The sequence below is a fragment of the Phyllopteryx taeniolatus genome, chromosome 15 (assembly GCF_024500385.1).
Source record: "Phyllopteryx taeniolatus isolate TA_2022b chromosome 15, UOR_Ptae_1.2, whole genome shotgun sequence".
NCBI lineage: Eukaryota > Metazoa > Chordata > Actinopteri > Syngnathiformes > Syngnathidae > Phyllopteryx > Phyllopteryx taeniolatus.
This window is the reverse complement of record NC_084516.1, coordinates 15,082,089-15,105,623: the sequence shown is the minus strand read 5'-3', so window position 1 is coordinate 15,105,623 and position 23,535 is coordinate 15,082,089. Positions and strand designations below refer to the sequence as shown.

At 42.0% G+C, this 23,535-nt stretch overlaps 1 protein-coding gene across 10 annotated transcripts in view; it reads left to right on the top strand.

Moving 5' to 3' along the window:
• The window catches only part of nedd4l (NEDD4 like E3 ubiquitin protein ligase), a 64,290-nt gene that overhangs the window by 21,072 nt on the left and 19,683 nt on the right, over positions 1 to 23,535 (top strand). For 2 of the 10 annotated variants that reach the window (XM_061747852.1, XM_061747844.1), the window contains 13 exons: positions 4,112 to 4,147; positions 4,793 to 4,843; positions 7,711 to 7,772; positions 7,891 to 7,993; positions 9,641 to 9,795; positions 9,892 to 10,030; positions 10,866 to 11,054; positions 11,856 to 11,933; positions 13,882 to 13,941; positions 16,936 to 17,082; positions 19,158 to 19,349; positions 21,504 to 21,701; positions 22,403 to 22,480. In XM_061747852.1, coding sequence (XP_061603836.1) covers positions 4,112 to 4,147; positions 4,793 to 4,843; positions 7,711 to 7,772; positions 7,891 to 7,993; positions 9,641 to 9,795; positions 9,892 to 10,030; positions 10,866 to 11,054; positions 11,856 to 11,933; positions 13,882 to 13,941; positions 16,936 to 17,082; positions 19,158 to 19,349; positions 21,504 to 21,701; positions 22,403 to 22,480 — 1,488 coding nt within the window. The remainder of the gene's footprint in view (positions 1 to 4,111; positions 4,148 to 4,792; positions 4,844 to 7,710; positions 7,773 to 7,890; positions 7,994 to 9,640; positions 9,796 to 9,891; positions 10,031 to 10,865; positions 11,055 to 11,855; positions 11,934 to 13,881; positions 13,942 to 16,935; positions 17,083 to 19,157; positions 19,350 to 21,503; positions 21,702 to 22,402; positions 22,481 to 23,535) is intronic. The other 8 variants (XM_061747853.1, XM_061747846.1, XM_061747854.1 and 5 more) reach the window with 6 other exon arrangements.

Here is a 23,535-nt window from a genome sequence, read left to right as displayed (position 1 = left end):
GGTGTTTCGCTTTATTTTATCCCCTCCATCTAGGATGAGGAGAGATCTGTGTGATGCAGATGGAGGGCGATGACATTCTGAGGAGCGAGCATAGATTTCTTACACTTGGCAACCGCAAGCTCCTTAATGAGTTGGAAATTTCACACACATTGGCCAATTCAGCCACAAATGGCAGCAAATAATGAGTGAATGGTTAATACATCTCTACACAGTTGTTGTTTGATTTCACAGACATTTAAGCTTACCCGACTGAGACCCGTGTTATGGTTGTTTCTATCTTTAGACCGCCTCAAGTGTGTTTGCTGATTGGGAGAGCAGGCAGGCTATCTTCTCAGGCTCTCCACTAGTATGCTCCTGGATTTTAGCATCTGCTTTCATAGTGACAGGATGTTAGATAGGAAAATTGAGTTGTTAAAAAGCCATCAGTGTATTTATTTTTGTTCATGTATAGTTATAGCTTTGGAAGTACATTTTCTGTCAAATTTTAAACCATAATCAATCTGTATTCTCAGGAATATTAAATACTGCCAATGTGCCACCACGCCAGGGCATTTCAGTCCTCATTCAACAGTCCTCAAATAGACAGCAATGGCAGGTCTTCCCCAAATCCCCCAGTGGGCCATTTTAAAGACCCCAAAACCATGCATGTGTTTGTTTGTGCCAACTTCACCGTGCCCTGCTGGGACCACTCTCTCTCCAGTGGCCATTCACAAAGGCCTCTGAGGGGTTTGGGGTTACTAGATGAATCTGTGGATAGGGTGTTTCTGTTATTTTGGATCCATCCATTTTCCGTACCGCCAATCCTCACAAAGGGTCACAGGTGCGCTGGATCCCATCCCGGGAAATAGGCGGGGCACATCCCGAACTGGTCGTCAGCCTATCGCAGGGCACACACAAACAAACAACCACTCACAGTCACATTCACACCTATGGGGAGTTTAGTCTTCAGTTAATTTTTTGGGGGGGGTGTGGGAGGAAATCGGAGTACCCAGAGAAAACCCAGACAGGCATGGGGCAACATGCAAACTCCACACAGGCGAGGACGGATTTGAACCCGGGTCCTCAGAATTGTGAGGCAGATGTGCTAACCAGTCGTTCACCTTTCCAATTTTGCATCCAGTAACAGTTAATTTCCCAGTTGCTTTGTTGTCAAATGATTATCTCTGTCACAATGGTTGTTTGTTTCTATGTGCCCTGCGATTGGCTGGCGACCAGTTCAGGGTGTACCCCGCCTCCGCCTGAAGATGCTGGGATAGGCTCCAGCATGCCCGCGACCCGTGTGAGGATAAGCGGTACGGACGATGAATGAATGAATGACATCTGTCAAGCTATGGAAAAGTAGAGGGCACATTCATGCTGTAACAGAAATGAGCCTTCCCTAAAATGTTCCCACCAAGTTAGAGAGAACCTGGATAAAATGTCTGTGACAACTAAAATAAATGTTTGGGGGGAACCTGAGGTATCAAGAGTTTCAGGTAATATGTGTATCCCCAGACTTTTTCAGTTAAGAATCTCAAAGACACTGTAAAGGACAAATATTTCCAGGTAGTGCAGTCAACAATTTCTTCAAGCAGTGTCCTGACGTCTGTTCATCTGGAATTGGAACGGAAATGCTTCATGGTGTGTTCTGGGTTAATCGGAGAGACTTTGAAATTGGAGTACTTTATGTTGGTGTTATCTAGATTTGTGTAATAGTGATCTGGTATAATAATTAAATTTTTTTTTTCGCAAAATACAAAGGTTCAATATGACCACTTTCCGGATGCTTTTTTTTAACTGAAAAAACAGGTGAGGGGGTGCACAAATTGTTTGTTCTAGTCGCTAACAATCCATATGCCGGCTGCCTCTTTGGGCCCTCATCCCTCATGCTGTTGGTCATTGGCGACACCCTCCCAACCCCGAGTGTAACCTGGCCCAGGGAGGCAGCTGCATGGCTCAACTGTGACCCTTTTGATGACTCTGCAATTATAGCCCACCACATACACATACCCGCAGCTTAAAATGCTCCCTTGCATTAAAGGACGCACAAAACAGCCGCGTCTCCCCAGGGTGCTGTTGTGCGGGCTGTTTATTGCCGTAATTAAACTGCCAGTTTAATGTGTTACTTTTCGAGCTAGCTAGAAGATGGCCAGGTCGAGGTTAAATCTGGTGACCCATTAGTGCTGAAGGCATTAGTCAATTAGTTTCATTCATCGGTCGCTTTTTAAAAAAGTGTTACGTGAAATCCGATGACAGAATAGACACGTGACACGCTACTCTTAGTTAAGATGGAGTTTATGATTCACCGTTTTGGGAGTTTAGCAGTCACACAGTAGATTTTCCGCTTGGTTTAGGAAATGAAAGCAGATACTGTGTAATGTCTTTTTTTTCCACAGCTGAAGAATTGATCAACAGCGCGTGCATGCGTGTGTGTACCTTTTGTGTAGGTGTGTATTTGTGTGTGAGATTCACTCGTTTCTGTTGGCATAACTGCTCTATAATAACTGGCAAGTGTTGCCGTGTGACTCAAGTATTGCATTCAGGTCTTTTGTGAGTGTTATGCCACACTTAGGATGATAAGGCTGGTCATGCGTGCCCTCTCTTCCTTCTCAACAATTTGAGGAAGCACTCGGGCCCCCATAGTCAAACGTGATTATCTGTCAGAATGAAGGCATATTGTCCGTTATTATTCTCACTGGATTGGAAAGTTTCTAAAAAGTTTGTTTTCAAGCATTTCTTTGATTTAGTTATAAAATGTGTTGTTTCTGTATCTACCAACAACAGCGGTGAACAAAAGTGTGTCTTAATTATGTTAAAATAAACGACCAGTCACCTCAGTGCAAAACTTGGATTAAGATTATATTGCGTAAAGGAGGCTTTCACGATTTGTAGTGGTCTGACGCGTTCTTTCCCGCTCAGAGCCTCAGCCTACACCGCACAGAACTTCAGTGATGTCAATCGGGTGAGTGAAACAATCAAATACGTCTATGCCAACATTGAGGCACCTAACACGTTAAACGGTGGGTTGCACTCTTGCACTGATGTTTTTTTTAAGCGTTAATTTTAGTCTTCAAACCAACGTAAGAGCTGATGACAGACAGAAATAAACTATAAATTACCATACTGGAAAGAAAGTAGAAAGTCGCATTACAAGGTTAACATTGAGCTAAAACTTCACCAAAGGTCAAACCAGCAACTTTACATCAAAATGAATTGGGAGAAAATTCACAAAAATGTTGCGTCACAGTATCATAATCACTAACCTTGTGTCGCATCGGCGGGTAGGTAAAAGAATCAGTTTTACAGAGCATTTGGTTCCATTCATTACTCTTTTTCATGCCAATTGCCAAAATGCTGAGTTCCGGTGCGTAACCTTCAAAATAAACAAAATAAAAGGCTACATGCTTAAAACAGGAAGTCAAGTTAAAACTTGCACATATAAACCATTTGATGTGATAAAACAGTCGCAAATAACTATTTTAACAATGCTATATTTAACTTTTAGCTGAAACAATGAATGAATATTAAGTCAATTGGGTTAGTTTCACACACATTGCCTTTTAGTTCATAGGTTTGCTATTGATACTGGTTATAAAGAAACCTGAGTCAAATGTTCATTTTAGTTCATGCTGCAGGCTGCTAAGAAAATGGAGCTTCATAATTTGGACACCCTTTATTTAAACCATGCAAACTTTTTTGACCAAGCCACCTAAAAGAACCGGAATCAAAATGAGGCACACCGGTATCGCTCAAATTCAAACGATGCCCAACCCTACTTAGAGATATGGACCACAGGTTGCAGTACCACCAGAAACTGTAGAGTATTGTGACACACCACACACACTTGATACTCGGCTTCCAATTTTGACTTCTTAATAATTCTTCTTCTTTTTGTTTGGGCACAATTTTGATTGAGTTCACATAGTTTAAAAAGCATGCATTTATTTTCATACATACATGGAGCTTAAATGAGCCCGTCAAACAAACCAGGCACCACCCTTTTGACTCCGGACGTTTGAACAGTATTACAAGGATTACTGTGTGGTGGTTAGAGTTTCCAAAATCGATCTCTTCACAAGTTCACACACGTCTATGAAGTTTGCCATCTAAATCAGTTATGTCCCACATACAGGCCTCTACCAAGAATGGGCTTTTCCACATCGGGCAGGTAATATTTGTCCCTCTTGAAGAGGGGGTGGCTGTTGTGCAGTGCAATCATTTGCCTTCATTTCCTCTCTTTTTTTTTTGCTTCCCCTTTTCTCAGTCTGCGTTAATTACAGGAAAGGGATGGACAAATCTACAGGTTTCCTTTTATTTGCATCACAAGCCTTCTTCTTCCCTGGTTTTATTCCTGATGTTGTCACATCAACAACCCTCTTCTTCCTCTCTCTCTGGCTAATGTGGCTTCCTTGTTGCATTTGGATGTTCTTCTCTAAGTTTATTGGGTTTCTGATACTAAAAGCCTACCTAGACTTAGCCTTCTGTCTTGGACACATGTACAAACTCTGCTCCTTGGCAGATATAAAAGGGCTGTCACATGATAAGATCCTGGTAAAGACATTTTCCAAACAAACATGCTGTTTCTCAACTGTAGCAGATATAAAATAAAACCAGTGATTATTTGTGGATATGAATTGAAATCAATACATTTATCTTTGTCTTTGACAAATTGTTGCTGGTTCTTTTTATCTCCTTGGCAATACTGCAATACCTCAACACTCACTGTGGGTTTCCCTTCTCTTCCCCTGTTGAAATTACTGTCAGTCCCCAGAAAGCTGCTACTTCTTCTTACCCTCTTTTTGTTCTTTTCTAGACCAGAGATGATTTCTTGGGACAAGTGGACGTTCCTCTCAGTCATTTGCCGGTGAGTGTTTGCTTTAGTAGGTTGTGGGGGGCTCGGGCCCTGGCCCAGGCCCAGGCCCCAGCAGTCAAGCCAAGAGAAATCTGAATACCCAACACCCGCCCTATTACTATGGTTACCAGGGCCCCGACTGGCAACCATTATCCCTGTACCGTGATCGTCTGTGGTGGGGTGTCATGCATTAAAATTGGGGAGAGTGGTGGGGGTGAGGCGAGACGGTCACGGGGAAATGATGACTCGCAACCGTCACGCCAACCCAGGCCAACCAGCTACCCAAAGAATGTGTGAATGTATGTGGTGCATTAAAAATCCATGGGGGAAAGGCCTGGCGGGCCAGAGAGCAGGCTGGAGTGCCAGAATACCTGGCCGAGTGTCTCCCCACCCTGACACTGCCCTCCCCCTATTGACGAGTGTATGATGCATTTAAACTGGACGACCAGCAGCGCAGAGAAGGGGGGCGACCAGATGGGAGAGCAGCACAGATGTGCCAGTACCTGGCCCATCATCCACCTCATCATGCCTCGTGCCAGCCCCCCAGGTGACACTGAATGAGATGTGAATGTGCCCAATGTGCGAAATATGTACAGTGTGGGTGATAAAAATGTGCAGTGTGTGTGAAGTAAGAGGGCCCCCACCATCACCATCACCGACCATCCCCCAGCAACCAGAACAGGGTACAGAAGGCGGACCCATCCAAGACAGGAGGCGCCGACACCCTACCATAGGCCCCAAGTCAGCCGGGGACCCCACACAGCCCGTGTGAGAGAGTGGCGACCACCACGGCGGAGCACCCCGGGGAAGAGGGGTCCACCCACAAGTGATTAATCAAATAATATATCCAGGGGTGCACATAAGTGCATGCGCACTGGAAAGTGCACCAGATTTGATTGTATCAGTGCTCATTTGCGTACCACTGTGTTTTCATTGTTTTAGGGGGTAGTGCAGTGGTAAATGGTAGTGGTAATAGTGTTGTCGTTCACAAACGACTCGTTCAAACGTCCCGAGGCTTAGGCTATTTCTCCTAACACTAAACCTGGCTCAGACTAAGACTAACAAAACGTAAAGCATATTTAAAGAGACCTAAAAAGAAAAAAAAATTAAGGTCATTAAACAAAACAAAACAAAAAGTTATGTTTTTATTTGTACAGAAAATCAGTAACAAATATGACTTGTCTACAGACAGACATATCATTTCATCAAATGAGGTCGGTGAGCCATGGAAAAAATGAGCACCAAGTAACAACCTCTGGTGCTCATTTGAGAACCAGACCAAAATTATGTGCACCCCTGATAATACCGGATATCTGGCAATGTGACTGGAGCGTGAACAGACAGATTGCTTGTACGCCGTCATTATGAGCCTTATTTCAAGGAAATGGCGATCATTGAAGGATACATGCATTTGTACAAAGAAACAAGACCGATAATGTAGTGTACACATTAAAAAGAAAAAGTTTTACAAACTAAAACTGCATCAAAAGCATGTGTTTAAATTTGGTGTAACAAAGCTAGATTAAAGGGAGTTTGCTCTGATCTTCTCCTACTGTTTACTAATACATCAAATCCACTGTGCTGCCCTCCCCAACTTTCCCAGACATTATTTACATAAATGTTTTTGCGGCCCAGTATTGACACCTGGGCTTGTGCACATGAGGGTTGTTTTAGGCTCACATGAAAAATACATGTAAATAGACAGTCAAAAAAATTGGACTCTGGCAGTAAATCGGATTGGGGCACTTGGACCTTTGTCAGAAACTCTGGTGCTCCTTATCTTCAATGCTGCATTTGTTAAGCCAAGAGTGTCTCTGGTGTGAGAGAGTGCACACACAAGTAGCTTCTTGTTGTTCCTCTAATAGTCTAGTAACTGTTTGGCAAGACAGGGAGATGTCTTGAATGTAAACAAGAAGGCGACTGTCCCTGATTGGGACCGCATGGAAAAAGCCACCTTGGGCAAATTTACATAGTCCCAGTGAGAAAATGCAGACTTTGGTGAAATAACTGGTTCTAAAACCAAAGACACAGTGGAGTTGATGTGTACACACACCCTTAACACATTCATTGCCATTGATGGCTTTAGAAGTCGAATATCCATGTTAACTGGCCTGGCAGTGAATGAGTTAAAGAGATCAGAGAATATTTAGGGCCCTATTTTCATGACTAGCGCAAGTACAGGACTGCACTTGGCGTAACTCTGCGAAGAGGCGGGTTAGACCAGGTGTTTGTAATTGTGTAGACAAGCGCTTTTTTAAAGGGGCTGTCTGCGCCTCCGGGGCATGAACACAGCCAACTTTATTTGCCGCCAATCGATCCATGCGTGGCTGGAGCATTGTCACTTGGCCGGTGTGGCAAAAGACAACATGATTAAACGTATGAGCTGGTAATAACCGTGGGTGACTTAAATATGTCCGTGGACCTAATGAAACTATCAACACCCATGCACAATCATGCACATATCTCTTTTGTTCTATTGGATCAAAAATAAATTCTGTATCTGGATTACTCTTGGGATAGGATCATGTTTCAATCCCCTGTATGTACCTCCTATTAGTTGAAAAAACTATTAGCTGTTATTAGTCAATTGATGATCCGTGCATGCCTACATACTTATACACAAGCCACAGGTGTTCATTCATGCATTATCTCTTTCTCTTTCTTACACCTCTGAAAAATTGGCAATTTTTGCTGTAGACTGAAAACAGTTTGGCAGACTGCTGATAATTACAAATTAGCATTTGCATTTTTCCAGTGTGTAACCGGAGAAGCATTGCACAAACCAGTTCTAGTGTGATGCTCGGAGACACTCAATCCAGAGCTTTGACCTTTGATTAAGATGCCCGTCAAAATAAAGTGCCTCCTCAATTATTTTGCAGACGGAGGACCCCGCTATGGAGCGTCCCTACACATTTAAGGACTTCCTGTTGCGGCCCAGGAGGTTAGTATCACCTGGATGTGATATTTATTTTATGAGTACAAAGACGATGTTTGCCTTATTCCAGTTTGTAGGTCATGATTTGTTATCGTCGCTCATTCCTGTTCATTGTATTCCCAAGTCACAAGTCCAGGGTAAAGGGTTACCTGCGTCTGAAGATGGCCTACCTGCCCAAACAAGGAGGACATGAGGAGGAAGCTGGAGAAATGAGGGAGGAGGCAGAGGTAAGCTCAGGCATGCAGGTTTTTTTGTTTTTTGTTTACCCTTGAGTCTGCATTACCTCTATCATCCTGCTAAATTGCATCATTGTGACCTCTAGTCGAGCTGGAAGATTCTCCTCCACGTGAAACATGAATGAAGTAGTCAACATTCTGGAAATATTTGAAAATTCAACCTCAGCACAGATGAAATTTGGTACATATGACTTTCTTAAGTAGACCAACAAAAAAGTCTCAAGAACCCATGCCCAAAAAGGAAGTAATCCATTTTCGTTATTAGCAGCCATTTTAGGTGAGTTTCTGGTGTTCTTAAGATTTTCTCCAATCACTACCAAATTTGAACCACATGTAGAAGACAGATGGGCAACACAAAATTGTAAAGGATTTTAATTTCTATCAGTGTCAAGTGGGTGGAGCATGGCAGCAAAGCTTGATTACTTGCTGTAAACACAAATAAAACCTGTAGAGATTTGGTCCCATTGCTACCAAATATGAACCATATATACTAAGACAGATGGGCGACGCTAAATAATGAAGAATCTGTGTTGACATCATTGTGTGTGGGTGGAGCATGGTGGCGAAGTTAACGAATTGTGATAAAACATGAAGAAACACATGAAATCAACCATGTCAGCTGAATTGCAGCCATTTTAGGGTGATTTTGGCCGTATCCACGTGTCCTTTAAAATTGTCCTAAACTTAAGATTGTCTTTTATTATGGCGCTGACTCTGCTCATTTTGACCTCTAGTAAAGCTAGAAGATTCCAGTGTTCCGATTCCTTTCTACATGGAGAAGTGAGGTCAACATTCAGCTTTAGACTAAAAGAAATGTGTGAGAGGTGTTTTATTTTTGAAAAGATGAAGACAAGCAAGGATCTTTCTTTTTATTTTATCCCTGAAGATTTTCCAATAAACTTTCTTTCCAGAATACACACAAGAATCTGGAATCTGGTTACTGCGGCTCATTAGTTTGAGGAAAACATCTTCAAGCAGAGCTTCTTAATGGATAACATGCAATATACTGTAATTCAGTGCCGAATACTTTGTTGTCAAATACAATGTTAAAAAGATTAAACTTGATAGTATTCAAGAATGTTTTCTTTATATTCCACACTGAAAAATAATGAAAACAAATTTCTTAACTGTTAAGTGCTTTAAAAGGACTAGCAAAGTGCTTGAAAATTGAAAATAAATTAATAAATACAGTAAAATAAACATTTTAGATTTTCTGCATTCTAAACCACACTTTTAAAAGAAAGATTAACAATCTAAACTAGTAACTAAACATCAACAAACTTTAGCCTTCCTCAGAGCTTGCCTGCCACCTACTCACTCCACTTACAAAGCTGTTCAAAATAAATCATTTAATTTGCTAACATGAGACGTGGGAGGAATCACAGTGTGTTTCATATATAGTGCTTAACAAATTTATTAGACCACCTGTCATAAAAGAGAGTATCCAACATCATGGAGTGCTTTAATGCGGACATTTTACGAGCCAGAAGCTTTAGGAGCATTGGATATTCCAGATGTAGCCATCCATTGAAAATTATTTTGAAGTACCACAAGTTGATCTTCCTGAAGTTAATAAATGCCACCAAGTCCCATTTTGTCTTCTGTCCAAAAATGGGACGACTATTTCCTTCATTTAAGGGGTGGGATGAGTCCGTGGATTCGGGCTCGCAACGCCCCCAGCAGCTGCTGCCGCCATTGCCTGCAGGCTGGGAAGAGAAGGTGGACAACCTGGGGCGCACCTACTACGTCAACCACAACAACCGTTCCACGCAGTGGAAACGGCCCTCCAACATGTACTCTTCCTCGACCTCTTCGCGTATATATTGCATAACCTTCACAAGATTTGAATTTTTTTTTATTTGCTTCCAATCCCGTTTTACTCTCTTAAGGGATGTGATTTCGGAAACGGAGAGCGACAATCGCCAGCGTCAGATCCACCAAGAGGCACATCGTGTTTTCCGTTCAAGACGCCACATCAGCGAGGACCTGGAGAACGAGCACATGGAGCCACGGGAAGTTACTGACAATGTGAGAAATGATTATTCAAGCATAAACACCCAAAAAGAGAATGCATTAGCATCAGGACAGCATCAAAAACAGCAATGATCATCAAAACCAGTAGCTGCACAAAATCTTCATTTTAACTGCTGTCATGCGTGACATTACTGGAGATGTCTGTGAACCTCACTAGACCTTGGTTCAGGCATGTGTTTTGCTTTTTCTTTGGCTTTTTCTGACAAAGATTGTATCCCAGTCTTGCATGTCAAGACCCTAAGCTTATTTCACTCAACCACACTTTCGTCGTCATTTTGTTTAGTGATTTATGTGAGGGAACGGGGCAATTTGGGGAAAAATATTTTTTTTTATTTTGCCTTTTTTTTTGAGAGGGGGTGGGGGGGGGGGTCAAATACCCCCAAATAATTCAAAATCTGACCAAAAACCTACCATGAAAATACTAAAGTAACACAAAACTTCAGGTTTTTTTTAACCCTCAGCAAACCTCACAAGACTACAATTTAGCCTGGTCTTGGTTTCAGTTTGAAATTTGATGATTTTCTAAAATACTAACTTGTATGAAACTTTGTAGTTTGAACCTCAGTAAACCTCACTACACCTCCATTCAGCCAACTATGGGCATGTGTTTTGCTTTTTCTGTGGCTTTTGGGGAATTAGAGTGCCCCTAAATTCATTCAATTTTCAATTTGACCTAAAATTTTAATGATAAAATATTAACTTTGCGGAAAACTTCTGAGGTTTAACCCTTAGCCCATTTTATAATCTTGGCAGTCATTCCAGGAGAAGTGTGTGTTATATTATTCAGTCATGGTTCAGTCTCCCATGTCTGTCTGCCTGTCTTGTCTAGTCCTGGGAGCTGATAACAGAGGAAGACCCTAATGATAACCTGGCCGAGTCCCATCCTGGGACATCCTCCGTGCTGACCCCACAGCCTCCGCCGACACCTGTCTCCCAGGAGTTCTCAGACGACTTGAGCATGAGGCTGTCTTTCACCCCCAACACCAACGGCGAAGTGCCCGGGCCTAGCTCGGTTCTGGTGAGAAATCAAACCATCTTACGCTACACTTCCTTAAGGGAGTACCTTTAAAGTCAAACACCACTGGGTCAAAACATTTCGGGTAGGTGTTTCCCTTTTAATTTTTTTTTTTAAGGCTTTTTCCAAAAATAAATCACCGCCATTAATGACATCACAGGAGATGTTAGCATCAGCTTAGTGTTCCCTCGCTATATTGCAGTTCATCGTTCGCGCTCCCGTTATATCGCGTCTTTTTAAGCAATAATGTTTTAGGTTTTTTTTTTAATAGTGTATCTTCTCACTGTAAAGCCCTCGCATGTGGAAAAGGACAGCCACGGTCACCTATGCATTTTTCAGCCGTTTATTGAATGCTGGGAAAACAGTAAACAGAAAACACAATGAGCCCACCCGCAGAGGAGCTGCTGTCAGACAGCACTCACCCCCAGACACTCACAGACTTGCCGACGTCACACCCCATCGCACTAGGCCCCACCTATTAAAGGCACATGCACGTATCTAACGCTTAGATACTACTATACGTGCAGTATTTTGTATTTGCAATTTTCTTTTGTTCAAATGTTTACAAAATGTTTAAAAAGTGATTAAAGCATGTGCAAAGTATAAAACATTTTAAAAAAAAAAAAGTTTTTTTAATCTGGTCTCTCAAAATTGTGGATTTTCACATATTGCGGGTGGGTCGAGAACGTATCAGCAGCAATAAGCAGGGATTCGCTTTAGTATTAATATCCAAACAAACTGGAATAAACCACTTACTGTAACTACTTGTGAAAATGTTTAAAATGTCTTCTCCCCCTCAACCAGACCCAGTTGTCAAACCGACTGCGCTCTTCCAGTATGACGGATGGCGTTAGCGATCAGGCGCAGCCTCCCCCTCTTGCGGTAACTCACATTTCTGTCTATCCCGTCGCCTTTCTCCCTTTTCTGTTTCGTTGAGCAGTCTCCTCCTGGTTGTTCCCCGAAGGCTTTTTTAGGCTTCTCCTTCACGTCTCCATTGTCTGGACTGCGGGTGTACCACACATTAATCACACTTTTTCCCCCTACCACTCCGAACAGGTGGTGTTGCTAACGCTTCACTTTTTCTTGTGATTGTACCATTCTTTCCTTTCTTCTTGCTTCACTAGGATTACCTCTCCTTATATCTGACTTAAAAGGAAATGCTGAATCTTCAGCACTATGACCATTCCAGTTAGAAGCCCTTACATGATTTAAGATGTCATGAGTCACAGCCTCCATGCCCGACTGTCACATGATTCTCGAGGCTGTCACACTGCTGAGTCACAGAGCTTTTGAACAAAGGAACGCTACAAGTGCTGATGTCAGCAACAATGACAAGCCATTAGTGGGTGGTGTTAGCAGGCATGCATTTGCTATCCTCACTCAGTAGCCAACGCGTTACCATCACTGCCGCCTTGTTGAGGTTTAGTCGGCACATATACTGCACACGTCTACTATGGTCGTTTTTACAACAATTCTTAACTCAAAAATGTACAACCACGCACATGTCTCTAGCACTTCTGTAAAATTACCCTGCATAAAATAAATTAGTCGCATAAATATAGCATACACCTCAGTTAAATACTGTACCTTGGGATAGAGGTAGTCTTGGCTGTGATAAGATTTTGTTTTAATGTCACAAAAAAGATTAACTATGAAAGGACAAAATGAGAGATTTTTCACAATTTAAAACAGTTCCGAGTTGTCTTAATAAAAGTTCAATGACAACTTTTTCATAAACGCCTCGGTCAGTCTTGGGGGGGGGGGGGGGGGGGGGATGTATTTTCACATGTGAAGGCAGCACTTCATCACCAAATATAGTTTTGGTTTTATTTGTATGGCTACTTTTTTATATCTAATGTTGGAAGTGATGTTGTTGCTTCAGCTTTACAAATTCCAATCGTTATGTTTATTTATAATTATCTGGATGCATTTTAGATCTACGTATACATTAATTGAATGTATTGTAGCGCTCATTAAATTCACACTACCCTGTGTACATATTTAGTTGCTCCACTACCAGTTAAATATTTTTGCCATCCCTTAAGATTTTGACATAGTTCATAAAATACCATTTTTCCTCAAGTAATGTAGTTGCAGTGCATCATCCATTTAACACAAACGTCTACGTCAAATAGATGCCTCCCTTTTCCTATTAGGAAAAAACATGTAGTGAGCGTAATTATTTTAGTTCATAGACTCTCTTGTTGAAATGTAGACATTATAGAGTTAACTGGTGAGCCCATTTAAACTCTGTTGCTAACCAATAGGAGCATCAACAAAGGCACTTCAACTTTCCCTGAGATTAATCAAAGTGTGGAGTTCCTTGTGCCAGATAAAAGGTGATCTTGCCTTATGTGGCAAAGTCGTGAGTGTTCTTGTAGCATCTTCAGATGTGATCACTCCACAGTGTTGTGCGCGTTCGTGTTAGAGCAAGCTACGTGATTTATTTGTTCTGGCACAATTTTTGGGTGCGGCATTTCTCCATAATAGTCCTTTTTATATTTATTTTAAACTCCACTTTCACTTGACATAAATTGTAATATTTGGTACCTATAATGTTCTTTTAACGCTGTACCTTTTCCTTGCATAATCCAGTCAACCAATCACAACTGCAGTACCTTCCTGCCACCTCACAATCAATATACTAGATTCCCTCAATTGATTGTTTTTCCCTCACCCAAAAAGTCACAGCTTCCTTCCCAAACACAAGCACTTTCTGTCACCACCCTTTTGTCCTATCAGTGTCTCTTCAATATACTGCCCCTTCTTAAATGCCCCCACATCCCCCTTAATAATGCCCCCTCCTGACAGTACTGTTGTCTGCCACCAGCAGCGTTCCCATTCCAGAAGAACCAGAGCTCAAACAGTCTCAGGTGGTGAGGATATTACGGTAATGTCTCAGTTCCTATACAATACAAACCCTTCGCGCCTCTTGTTTAACACATTTATAAAAACGTCCCCTACAATTGACAATATATTCTCCCCCCTGTTGCATACAAGCATTTTCATGTTGGACAGACTTTAAAAAAATACATGGATGATATTTGCATCAATATTGACTCAAATATACATAAAAAGGAGGCCATCTGTGCTAATAGTGAAAGTGTTTCATTGCAGCAATATAGTCTCTTTGTTGTCTGTCACTTTATTTGTGGTTCTATCCATTGACTTCATATGCTTATTCGTGTGGGCTTTTTCTCGAGTTGTTTTCTGTCTTTACCATGCACAGTTTAAAGGTCAGAAAATTGTAAAACACCGTTGTTGCTGGTATTAGCAGTGGGAATTGTAGCCTAATTCGCAATACGATATTACATTTTTTGTAATATAACAATTCAGTGATAATGCGAGAGGCAGAAGAAAACCTACGCATGATACAATACATCACAAGATCCATGTAACTTATCAACAGAAAATGTGCAATTGTTGCAAATTAAGTATGCAGAGCAATATTTTTTTTTAAATGATCATATTTCCATAATAATAGTCGGATGAAATAGAGATACTATTGCTGTCTTGTAAAAAGAATGTATCTCCAAGGTTTTGTACTGTTCAAGTTATGATACAAAACGTTGTAGGGAAAATCACAGTTCAGTAAGTGTCTTCATTTTAAGGTCAAAGTTTTGTGTGAAACAGGAACAAATTGGGTTGTTGGGTTACACGTAATCGCAGACAAAATAATAAATACAATGCAATTAAAGACAGTTCTTTAACAATCTATTACAGCTTAAAAACCCTGTAAATCCAAAAAGTCTTGTAAATTTTACACATCACAGAGAAGAGTATTGTTGACTGATTTATGATCGTGCACTTCAGTATGAATAATTAACCCACAACGCATTGCGCGTTTAACACGCCAGTGAAACTGTATTCTTAATGTGTAAATAAAAAAAGTAACAACAATCAAATACACTTTTTACCAAGGAAAATTAACAAAAATAACAAAAACAGTCACTTCCCTATTGCTTTCTTCTGTTAGTTGGGGGAAAAAAAAAAAAGAAGAGCAGTCTTGGTTAAAACCTTTTGCACATCTGGACTGCTTTTTGATCAAACCATCCATCTATCCATCCATCCATCCATTTTCTGAGCCGCTTCTCCTCACTAGGGTCACGGGTGTGCTGGAGCCTATCCCAGCTGTCATCGGGCAGGAGGCGGGGTACACCCTGAACTGGTTGCCAGCCAATCGCAGGGCACATACAAACAAACAACCATTCGCACTCACATTCACACCTACGGGCAATTTTAGAGTCTCCAATTCATGCATGTTTTTGGGATGTGGAAACCCCACGCAGGCACGGGAAGAACATGCAAACTCCACACAGGCGGGGCCGGGGATTTAACCCCGGTCCTCAGAACTGTGAGGCTGACGCTCTAACCGGTCGGCCACCGTGCCGCCTGATCGAATCACCAGCTACAAATTAGTATTTGATGAGAGACGATGATGCAAAAGTGACTATTGTTGGTTTGAAGTAGTAACTGTAGTCTTAATTATTTTCCCAGGAAAAATAACGCCTTACTTTGCTCGTTACTCAAAATAGCGATTTTTGGGAGTAACTCGTTACTTTGTAACACACAACACCGAGCGAGGCACTGACATATTGAACAACCACGCTAGTGCGGGCCAACGGATGTAATAAATAGTTAACTATCTATGTTGTGTTGATCTACGCACGACAACTGAAGCAAAGTTGTGGAGTATTGGATGGACCCAACGCTTATCCGCAGGACCGCTCGTGGCTACCCATGAAATGATGGCTCTCGGTACTTATATAGCGGGGGAGGGCCGACTCAGAAAGTATATGCCCAAGCCCACGTCTCATTGGGGTAGTTTTTACCCCCGCCAAAAAAATCTGGACAACTGAGAAGGTGAAAAAGAGTTTTAACTCAGTACTCAATTGCTCTCAGCCTTTGCACGTTTTCAGCACTTCAAACATATTTAAAGTATTTCGGAACACACACAAAAATGACTTTACAGGGTTTTTAAATCCCAGTTTGAATTTTTTTTTTCTTAAATGTCATTATCCTAGGCGGCACGGTGGTCGACATGTTAGCACGTATGCCTCACAGTTCTGAGGACCGGGGTTCAAATCACGGCCTCGCCTGTGTGGAGTTTGCATGTTCTCCCCGTGCCTGTGTTGGTTTTCTCCGGGCACACCGGTTTCCTCAAACATCCCAAAAACATGCACAGTAGGTTAGTTAAAGACTCGAATGTGAGTACGAATGGTTGTTGGTTTATAGGTGCCCTGCGATTGACTGCCGCCCAGTTCAAGGTGTACCCCGCCTCCCACCCGAAGATAGCTGGGATAGGCTCCAGTACGCCCGCAACCCTTGTGAGGATAAGCGGTACAGCAAATGGATCGATGGATGGATTATTATCCTACCAAAACACCAACTGTACTTGTTTTTGCTTTGGCTCCATCTAAGGATGCCAAAGAAAGTTTGCTGTACTGTAATTCAGGATCACATGACGCCGTTTCAAACATTTTAACCAGTTTGATATCACCTAGCCGGAGGCTTAGGTCTACTGTGTTTGTTTACTGAGCAGATGAGTGTGACTACAGGGCGAGGCAGTTACACTTCCAATCCTGTACCCAAAATGTTGTTTTGCCTCTACCGTACCGACTTCCATATCGAAAAATCTGAGTACAAATAAATATCGCGTTACACCGTCATAATGTAATCAAATCAAATCGTCACAATTTGTAGTTTTAGAGTGTAAGATATCGCAATAGTGATATTTTGTCGTACCTCTTAACTGACACTAGCTCGTGCCCTCTGTACCTTTGAATTGCTATTCGAACATATTACATTTGCTCCTGGAGACGTCACCTTCCGATCTTCTCTGACGCGTTTATTTTTGCTCTCTCTCCACGCCGGGCGGGGCCAGTCTCCCACAGCGACCCCATTCAACCTGACCACCCCGGGCCTGCCCCCTGGATGGGAGGAGCGGAAGGACGCCAAGGGAAGAAGTTATTACGTCAACCATAACAACCGCACCACTACCTGGACTAGGCCAATTGTGCAGGTACAGCAGGTGAAGAAGGCGGAAGCGGAGCTTACTTCTACAACGTGACGTTGATTCTTTGTTCCTCCCCTTGTTCGCAGTCTTTTGTGCGGACTCTGGTTGTTTTTGCCATTTGGGTCTTCCCTCTCTCATTTAGCGTTTGCTGATACTCCAGAGCGGAGGCACGTCTTCTCCTTCCCATGTTTGTCTTTCCACCATGTTTTTCTGTTGAGTCTAGTCGGAGCTGGACGTCTAATCTTTCTCTTTTTAAATCCACCATCCTGGTGGTTGTGTTTGTACCCGTGCATCTGTTGACTGCTTATTGTCTGATTCCCATCTGTCTCCATTGCTCCAAAGGAGGAGATCCTGATCAAAAGCATTCCATTACGAAACTACGCTCAGTAGACCTTTGCCAAGGCTAAACAATCCATAATTTGGAAGTTTTGTGAAATTTGTAGAGTAGTTTTAGCATATTCCTACCAAGCAAACAAAACAAAAACAGTAAAGAAAATTTAACCTCCTTGGCGAAGGTAAAAGGTGTGTTTGTCAATGTGCCCCTTTTCCACTGCAAAGTACCCTGTCAACATGGGGAAAGAGGAGCCAATACTGAGTATTAATTAACTAATTCATTAATTTATTAGTCAGTCGAGCTTTTAAGTGTGCCAAGCCAATACTTAAAGGATTGTGAAAAGCAAGGGGGAGGAGATTGTGTGGGACGTGTCATGTTTTGAAGTAATTGAGGGCAATTGGAATGCCCATCAATTGTCCCACTCAACCATTTGATAGAGGCTCATTAAAAACAAATACCAAAAAAACGTTTTTCATTGTTCCTGCCCAGAGGAAATATAAAATGGAAACTTGTGTTGTATTGTTTTTTAAAGGGTTAAGATCGGAGAAAAAAAAATACATTCATAATAATAGTCATTCATTCATTAGGAAATGTAGTCAAATTCCTAGCCTTAACTATAACTATAACTGTTGGTCACTCATTGGTTAAGCAGATTTGCTATTGTAACATTTTTAGGATAGACGTCTAGAAATTACAACAACATCAAAAACGCACGCTAATGCAAGCTGTTGCTGTGATTCAGCTCTGGATGCTGTAGTATTAAGGCCTCTTTATACTCCCGCGGCCGACAACGCCCGCGTTGCATCACGTGACCGGCAAATTGGCCCGCGCGGGCCCCTCTGCGTAGGTTGACGCGCACACGGCAACAAATTTTGCTGCGCGTAGAATGTCGCGGAGATGATCTCTCGTGATTAGTCCGTTTTAGTCACTTGCTGTGATGATGTAATCAGCGTTACTCCCGGTTCCACATAGCACCTACGCCGCCGCCTTCTCGATCGATTTTGCAGCATAATTAAACGTATCATCTGGTCATCTAAGTCCATTTGTTCTAGCAGACTCTGTTCCACGATCGTCGTTGTTGCTTTGTTCCTTGTAAAGGAAAGTAAAAACGGCTACCGGAAATGGCCACAAAATGCAGAGGAAACTCCACCCTGTGGCGTCCTAGCGAATACCAGCCGTAGCGACACCCCCGACTTGGAGGAGAACTGCCGCACACTTTCAATATAGCCATAAGAGAAGATTGAGCATCTTTTCGCCCGTGCCCTTTTACACAGAACACAGCAAAATGGGATATTGCCGCTACTGCTTTCACACAGCGACACGCCCCCCACTTAATCAGATAATGAGATGAGGTCGGGGCCAGAACAGAATCTTGTGCGATGTAGAAAATAGTCGTCAACATCAACAATGGGGTGGGAGAAGTAAGTGTTAAACTTCACAGAATTGCGCAATACCGTGACACAGCCTGCATTCCCTTCTGTTACGGCTAAAGCGGAACATTGCCGGGTTGACTTTATCGTCCCATTCTGTGTCGGTGCTGTTTATACAGAATTACAACAACGGGAAAAAGGCAGTCAAATGAAATCTTTTATAGGCAGTGTAAAAGGGGCTGTTGTCGTTTGTTCTGACTGATGTGTTCAATGCAGCGTGATTTTTGCAGTTTCCCGCTGCATTCTACTGTACAGTGGAAAAGCAGCATGTGTTACATTTAGTTTCGAACCCATCTTAACCTCAAAAGTGCTTTTCTCCCCGGCAGCTGACTGAAGATGGAGCCAGCACCTCAGCGGCGGCGGCATCACCGTCGGGAGCAACCGCCGCCCTGGCACCCGCACCCTCTCCCTCCTCCAGTGCCTCCTCTAATGCCTCCAACAACCACCTCCATGAGCCCCAAGTCCGACGACCTCGTAGCCTCAGCTCCCCCACTGTCACCCTCTCTACCCCCTTGGAGGTGAGACGTAGTCACCCGTACCTTACCAGTCCACCGCAGCCCTTTTAGAACAAGGGTGGGGAACCTGTCACCTGTGCGCTATTCACGGCCTGACGTGCGGTTTTAACCGAAAACCTTAAGAGGAATTGTTCTAATGCTCATAATATGTAATAATAAGCAATTCTTCAATTATAGCATCACACAGAGGGATTAAAGTGGCCTCTGATATTCAAAAAAAAAGGTTCTCCACCCTGTTTTAAAAAATGACCCATAATCCTCACCTGGTTTGTTCATGAGGCAATTCCGAATTCAGAATTGCACATATATCGCTCAGTCTTTCAGGAGTTTTCCTTTCTTCTGATAAATTTGCAAAGGCCCCACCCCCCAATGTTGGTTTGTCTCTGAAAGGATCTCCTGAGCGATTATTCATTATCCTGTGATGTGTGATGTGTTTTGATGGGTTCGTCCTCACCGGTTTGCTCTGTAAAACACTCGGGGCTGACAATCGTAAATGTTAAACCTGTTTAATATTTACGATGGCAAATCCTTCTGTTTGTAGTCAATGCCAAGTTTGGCCGAGCCGCTGACTTAGTGATTGCAGACTTTTTTGGGGAGATATTGTATCATCATGTGTGTGGTGTGCTGTCTTGGTCATATCAATGAATAAACCACACACTAAGTGCAGTAAGCACACACAGCCCTTTTTTTCACATTTTTAAAATCTGTTTAGATGTTGAAAATATTTGTGTGTACCCCGCTTTTTTCGATAATAATTTCCTTTCCTCACACTGAGTTTTTCTCACTTCCACTTCACAAAAAATTGCACTCTGGAGCACGCTTCTAACCGTACATCAGTGATGTTTATTTTCTTTTTACTTTGAGGTGTTCAAAGAACTCACCGCTACTACTATTGAATTTGGCAGTGCAATGATAAATACATCGCAGAAATGGGGCTAATTAAGATAAGACGTGTGGTATAGGGTTTTTGTCGCTGGCTGGCTGAACTACCAAGAGTGCTGACCTGGTGGAGATTTAATTAACGTGTGTGTGTATGTGTGCGTGATGATAAGATCCCGTCAAAGCCGGAGTGAAAAAAAACAGTAACATAATTAGAACATCCAGATTAGACTGTTAATTAACATGTTTTGTCTTGTTAAAAGTTCAGATCGGCATGTGATGAGTGATTTCTTTATGTTGGAACACTTATTAGCCTCTGTGTGGTTGATGTTCTTTAAAAAGCTTATGAGCACAAGAAGTTAACTGTGCGAGGGTCAGTATGACTTTTAGCACTGACTATCAAAAGTTTTGGAAAGTTAATGCAGTGAATCCTCTGAGTTCATTCTTTGGTTCATAACAAATAATGGAAAACGGAGCTGAAAATGTTTTAAAAAAAATCAATTACAGAGGTCAAATTTTGCATAATAAAACTCATTTGCTAATTGTCCTTTGCTTATTGGAAAAATAAGGTATACAACTAACAATTGTCGACTGTAAATCTTTGATAAGATGTGTTGCGAAAGTTCTCAGTGTCGTTTTCAGTTTGTGTTTTGGACCAGTGTCATCGTTTCTATCTTTGGCTCATTATCATATTTAAACCATCTTCAAAAAAAAAAAAAAACAACTTTACAAACAGGAAGAAGAAAAAAAATATCCAGGTGTGCGCTTTTTTTCCAAATAGTCACTTTCGTGTGTGGTGGGATAATGACCTGCTCTCCTTTCACTTTGTTATTGGAGGTGAAAAGTTGCGACTTACAAGTCAAATAAAATGTCACCTTAATACATGTTTAAAAACAAACAGTTCTTAAAGATTAAATGCAAAAATATTGTACTATAAAGTTAAATACAGCTGAACTGTAACTGTACTTTAATTTGTATCTTCATTTTCTTTGCATAGATTATGTTCATTAATTGTAATATATTTGATTGTTTTTCATGTCTTAATTGTAGTTTATTTGTATAAAATTCAGTGATTCTTTCGCATACCATTAGAGGAAGTGCGTATACCATTAGTGGTGCATGTACCACACTTTGAGAATCACTGCTCTAAACGTCAATGTGGAATAGTACAGTTGACAAGTCTGTGTACACCTCCTACAGCGTTCCCATCGATTTTTAAGGATTATTTTGGACATTTGGGACTGATGTCGTTGCTCTTATTTGTAATTGTTCGTCCAGGGGGTCAACAACATCCCGGCACGGCGTGCAGTGAAGGACACCTTCTCCAACCCTCAGTCCCCGCAGCCGTCGCCCTACAGCTCACCCAAGTCTCAGCACAAGGCCCATCAAAGCTTCCTGCCACCAGGCTGGGAGATGAGGATAGCCCCAAACGGACGGCCTTTCTTCATCGACCACAACAGCCGAACCACCACCTGGGTCGGTAACACTGTGATGCTTCTATTCTCTACGCCACCGCTCTTAATTTGTACAGTATTAATTTAATGAAATGTCATAAATATATTCCGAATTAAATTTGGAAGAAAAATAAAACCTAAATTGAAAAAATATTTGTTCTGATCTTTTGAACCCTTTTGTTGTACTTTTTACCACTTATTTTTTTATGAAATAATGAGTTTAATTTAAAAGTATAATCAAATTTCAATATCCATTTTGCAGGTATCCATTTTCCATACCGCATAGCCTCACTAGGGTCGCAGGTGTGCTGGAGCCTATCTCGGCTAACTTTGGGCGAGGGGCGGGGTACACCGTTAACTCGCCAGCCAATCGCAGGGCACATATAAACAAACGATCATTCACACTCGCATTCACACCTACGGGCAATTTAGTCTTCAGTTAACCTACAATGCATGTTTTGGGGATGTGGGAGAAAACCAGAGTACCTGGAGAAAACCCACACAGGCATGGGGAGAACATACAAACTCCACACAGGCGAGGCCAGTTTTGAACCCGGATCCTCATGTTACACACAATATAATTTGATTGAATGTAGTTTTAATCTTGAATAAAAGTAATACATGTATTTATAATTATATCATGCATTTAAAAAAAAAAAAAAACCTTTTGTTGATTCAATGTTTTCTGCTCATTCCCTATTCCCTCATCCCTTGTCTTAATAGGAAGATCCCAGGTTGAAGTATCCGGTCCATTTGAGGAATAAGAACTCCATGGAACCCGGTGAACTCGGCCCTCTTCCTGTAAGTACATTTTGCTGCTCGGTCATCTGAAATGGATGTTCAAAAAAGTACCGTGAATATGCGACCTCATTAAATGTTGTTCTCAAAGCGAAACTGCCAGTTGTAGCTATTGGTGTTTAACATGATGTTTAAAAGCATTTTTTATTATATACAGTGGGTACGGAAAGTATTCAGACCCCCTTAAATTGTTCACTCTTTGTTATATTGCAGCCAAGTTGCTAAAATCATTTAAGGTCCCCCCCCCCCCTCTTTAATGTATACAGAGCACCCCATATTGACAGAAAAAAATCGGAATTGTTGACATTTTTGCAGATTAAAAAAGAAAAACTGAAATATCACACAGCCATAAGTATTCGGACCCTTTGCTGTAACACTCATATATTTAACCCGGGTGCTGTCCATTTCTTCTGATCATCGTTGAGATGGTTCTACACCTTCATTTGAGTCCACCTGTGTTAGATTATACTGATTGGACTTGATTACGAACGCAACACCCCTGTCTATAGAAGACCTTACAGCTCACAGTGCATGTCAGTGCAAATGAGAATCATGAGGTCGAAGGAACTGCCTGAAGAGCTCAGATACAGAATTGTGGCAAGGCACAGATCTGGCCAAGGTTACAAAAAAAACCTGAAGGACTCCCAAGACGGTTGAAATAAGATTCTCTGGTCTGATGAGACCAAGATAGAACCTTTTGGCCTTAATTCTAAGTGGTATGTGTGGAGAAAACCAGAGACTGGTCATCACCTGTCCAATACAGCCCCAACAGTGATGTATGGTGGCGGCAGCATCATGCTGTGGGGGTGTTTTACAGCTGCAGGGACAGGACAACTGGTTGCAATCGAAGGAAAGAGATGAATGGGGTAAAGTACAGGGATATGCTGGATGCTCAGGACCTCAGACTGGGCCAAAGGTTCGCCTTCCAACAAGACAATAACTCGAAGCACACAGCTAAAATAACGAAGGAGTGGCTTCAGAACAACTCCGTGACTGTTCTTGAATGGCCCAGCCAGAGCCCTGACTTAATCCCAATTGAGCATCTCTGGAGAGACCTG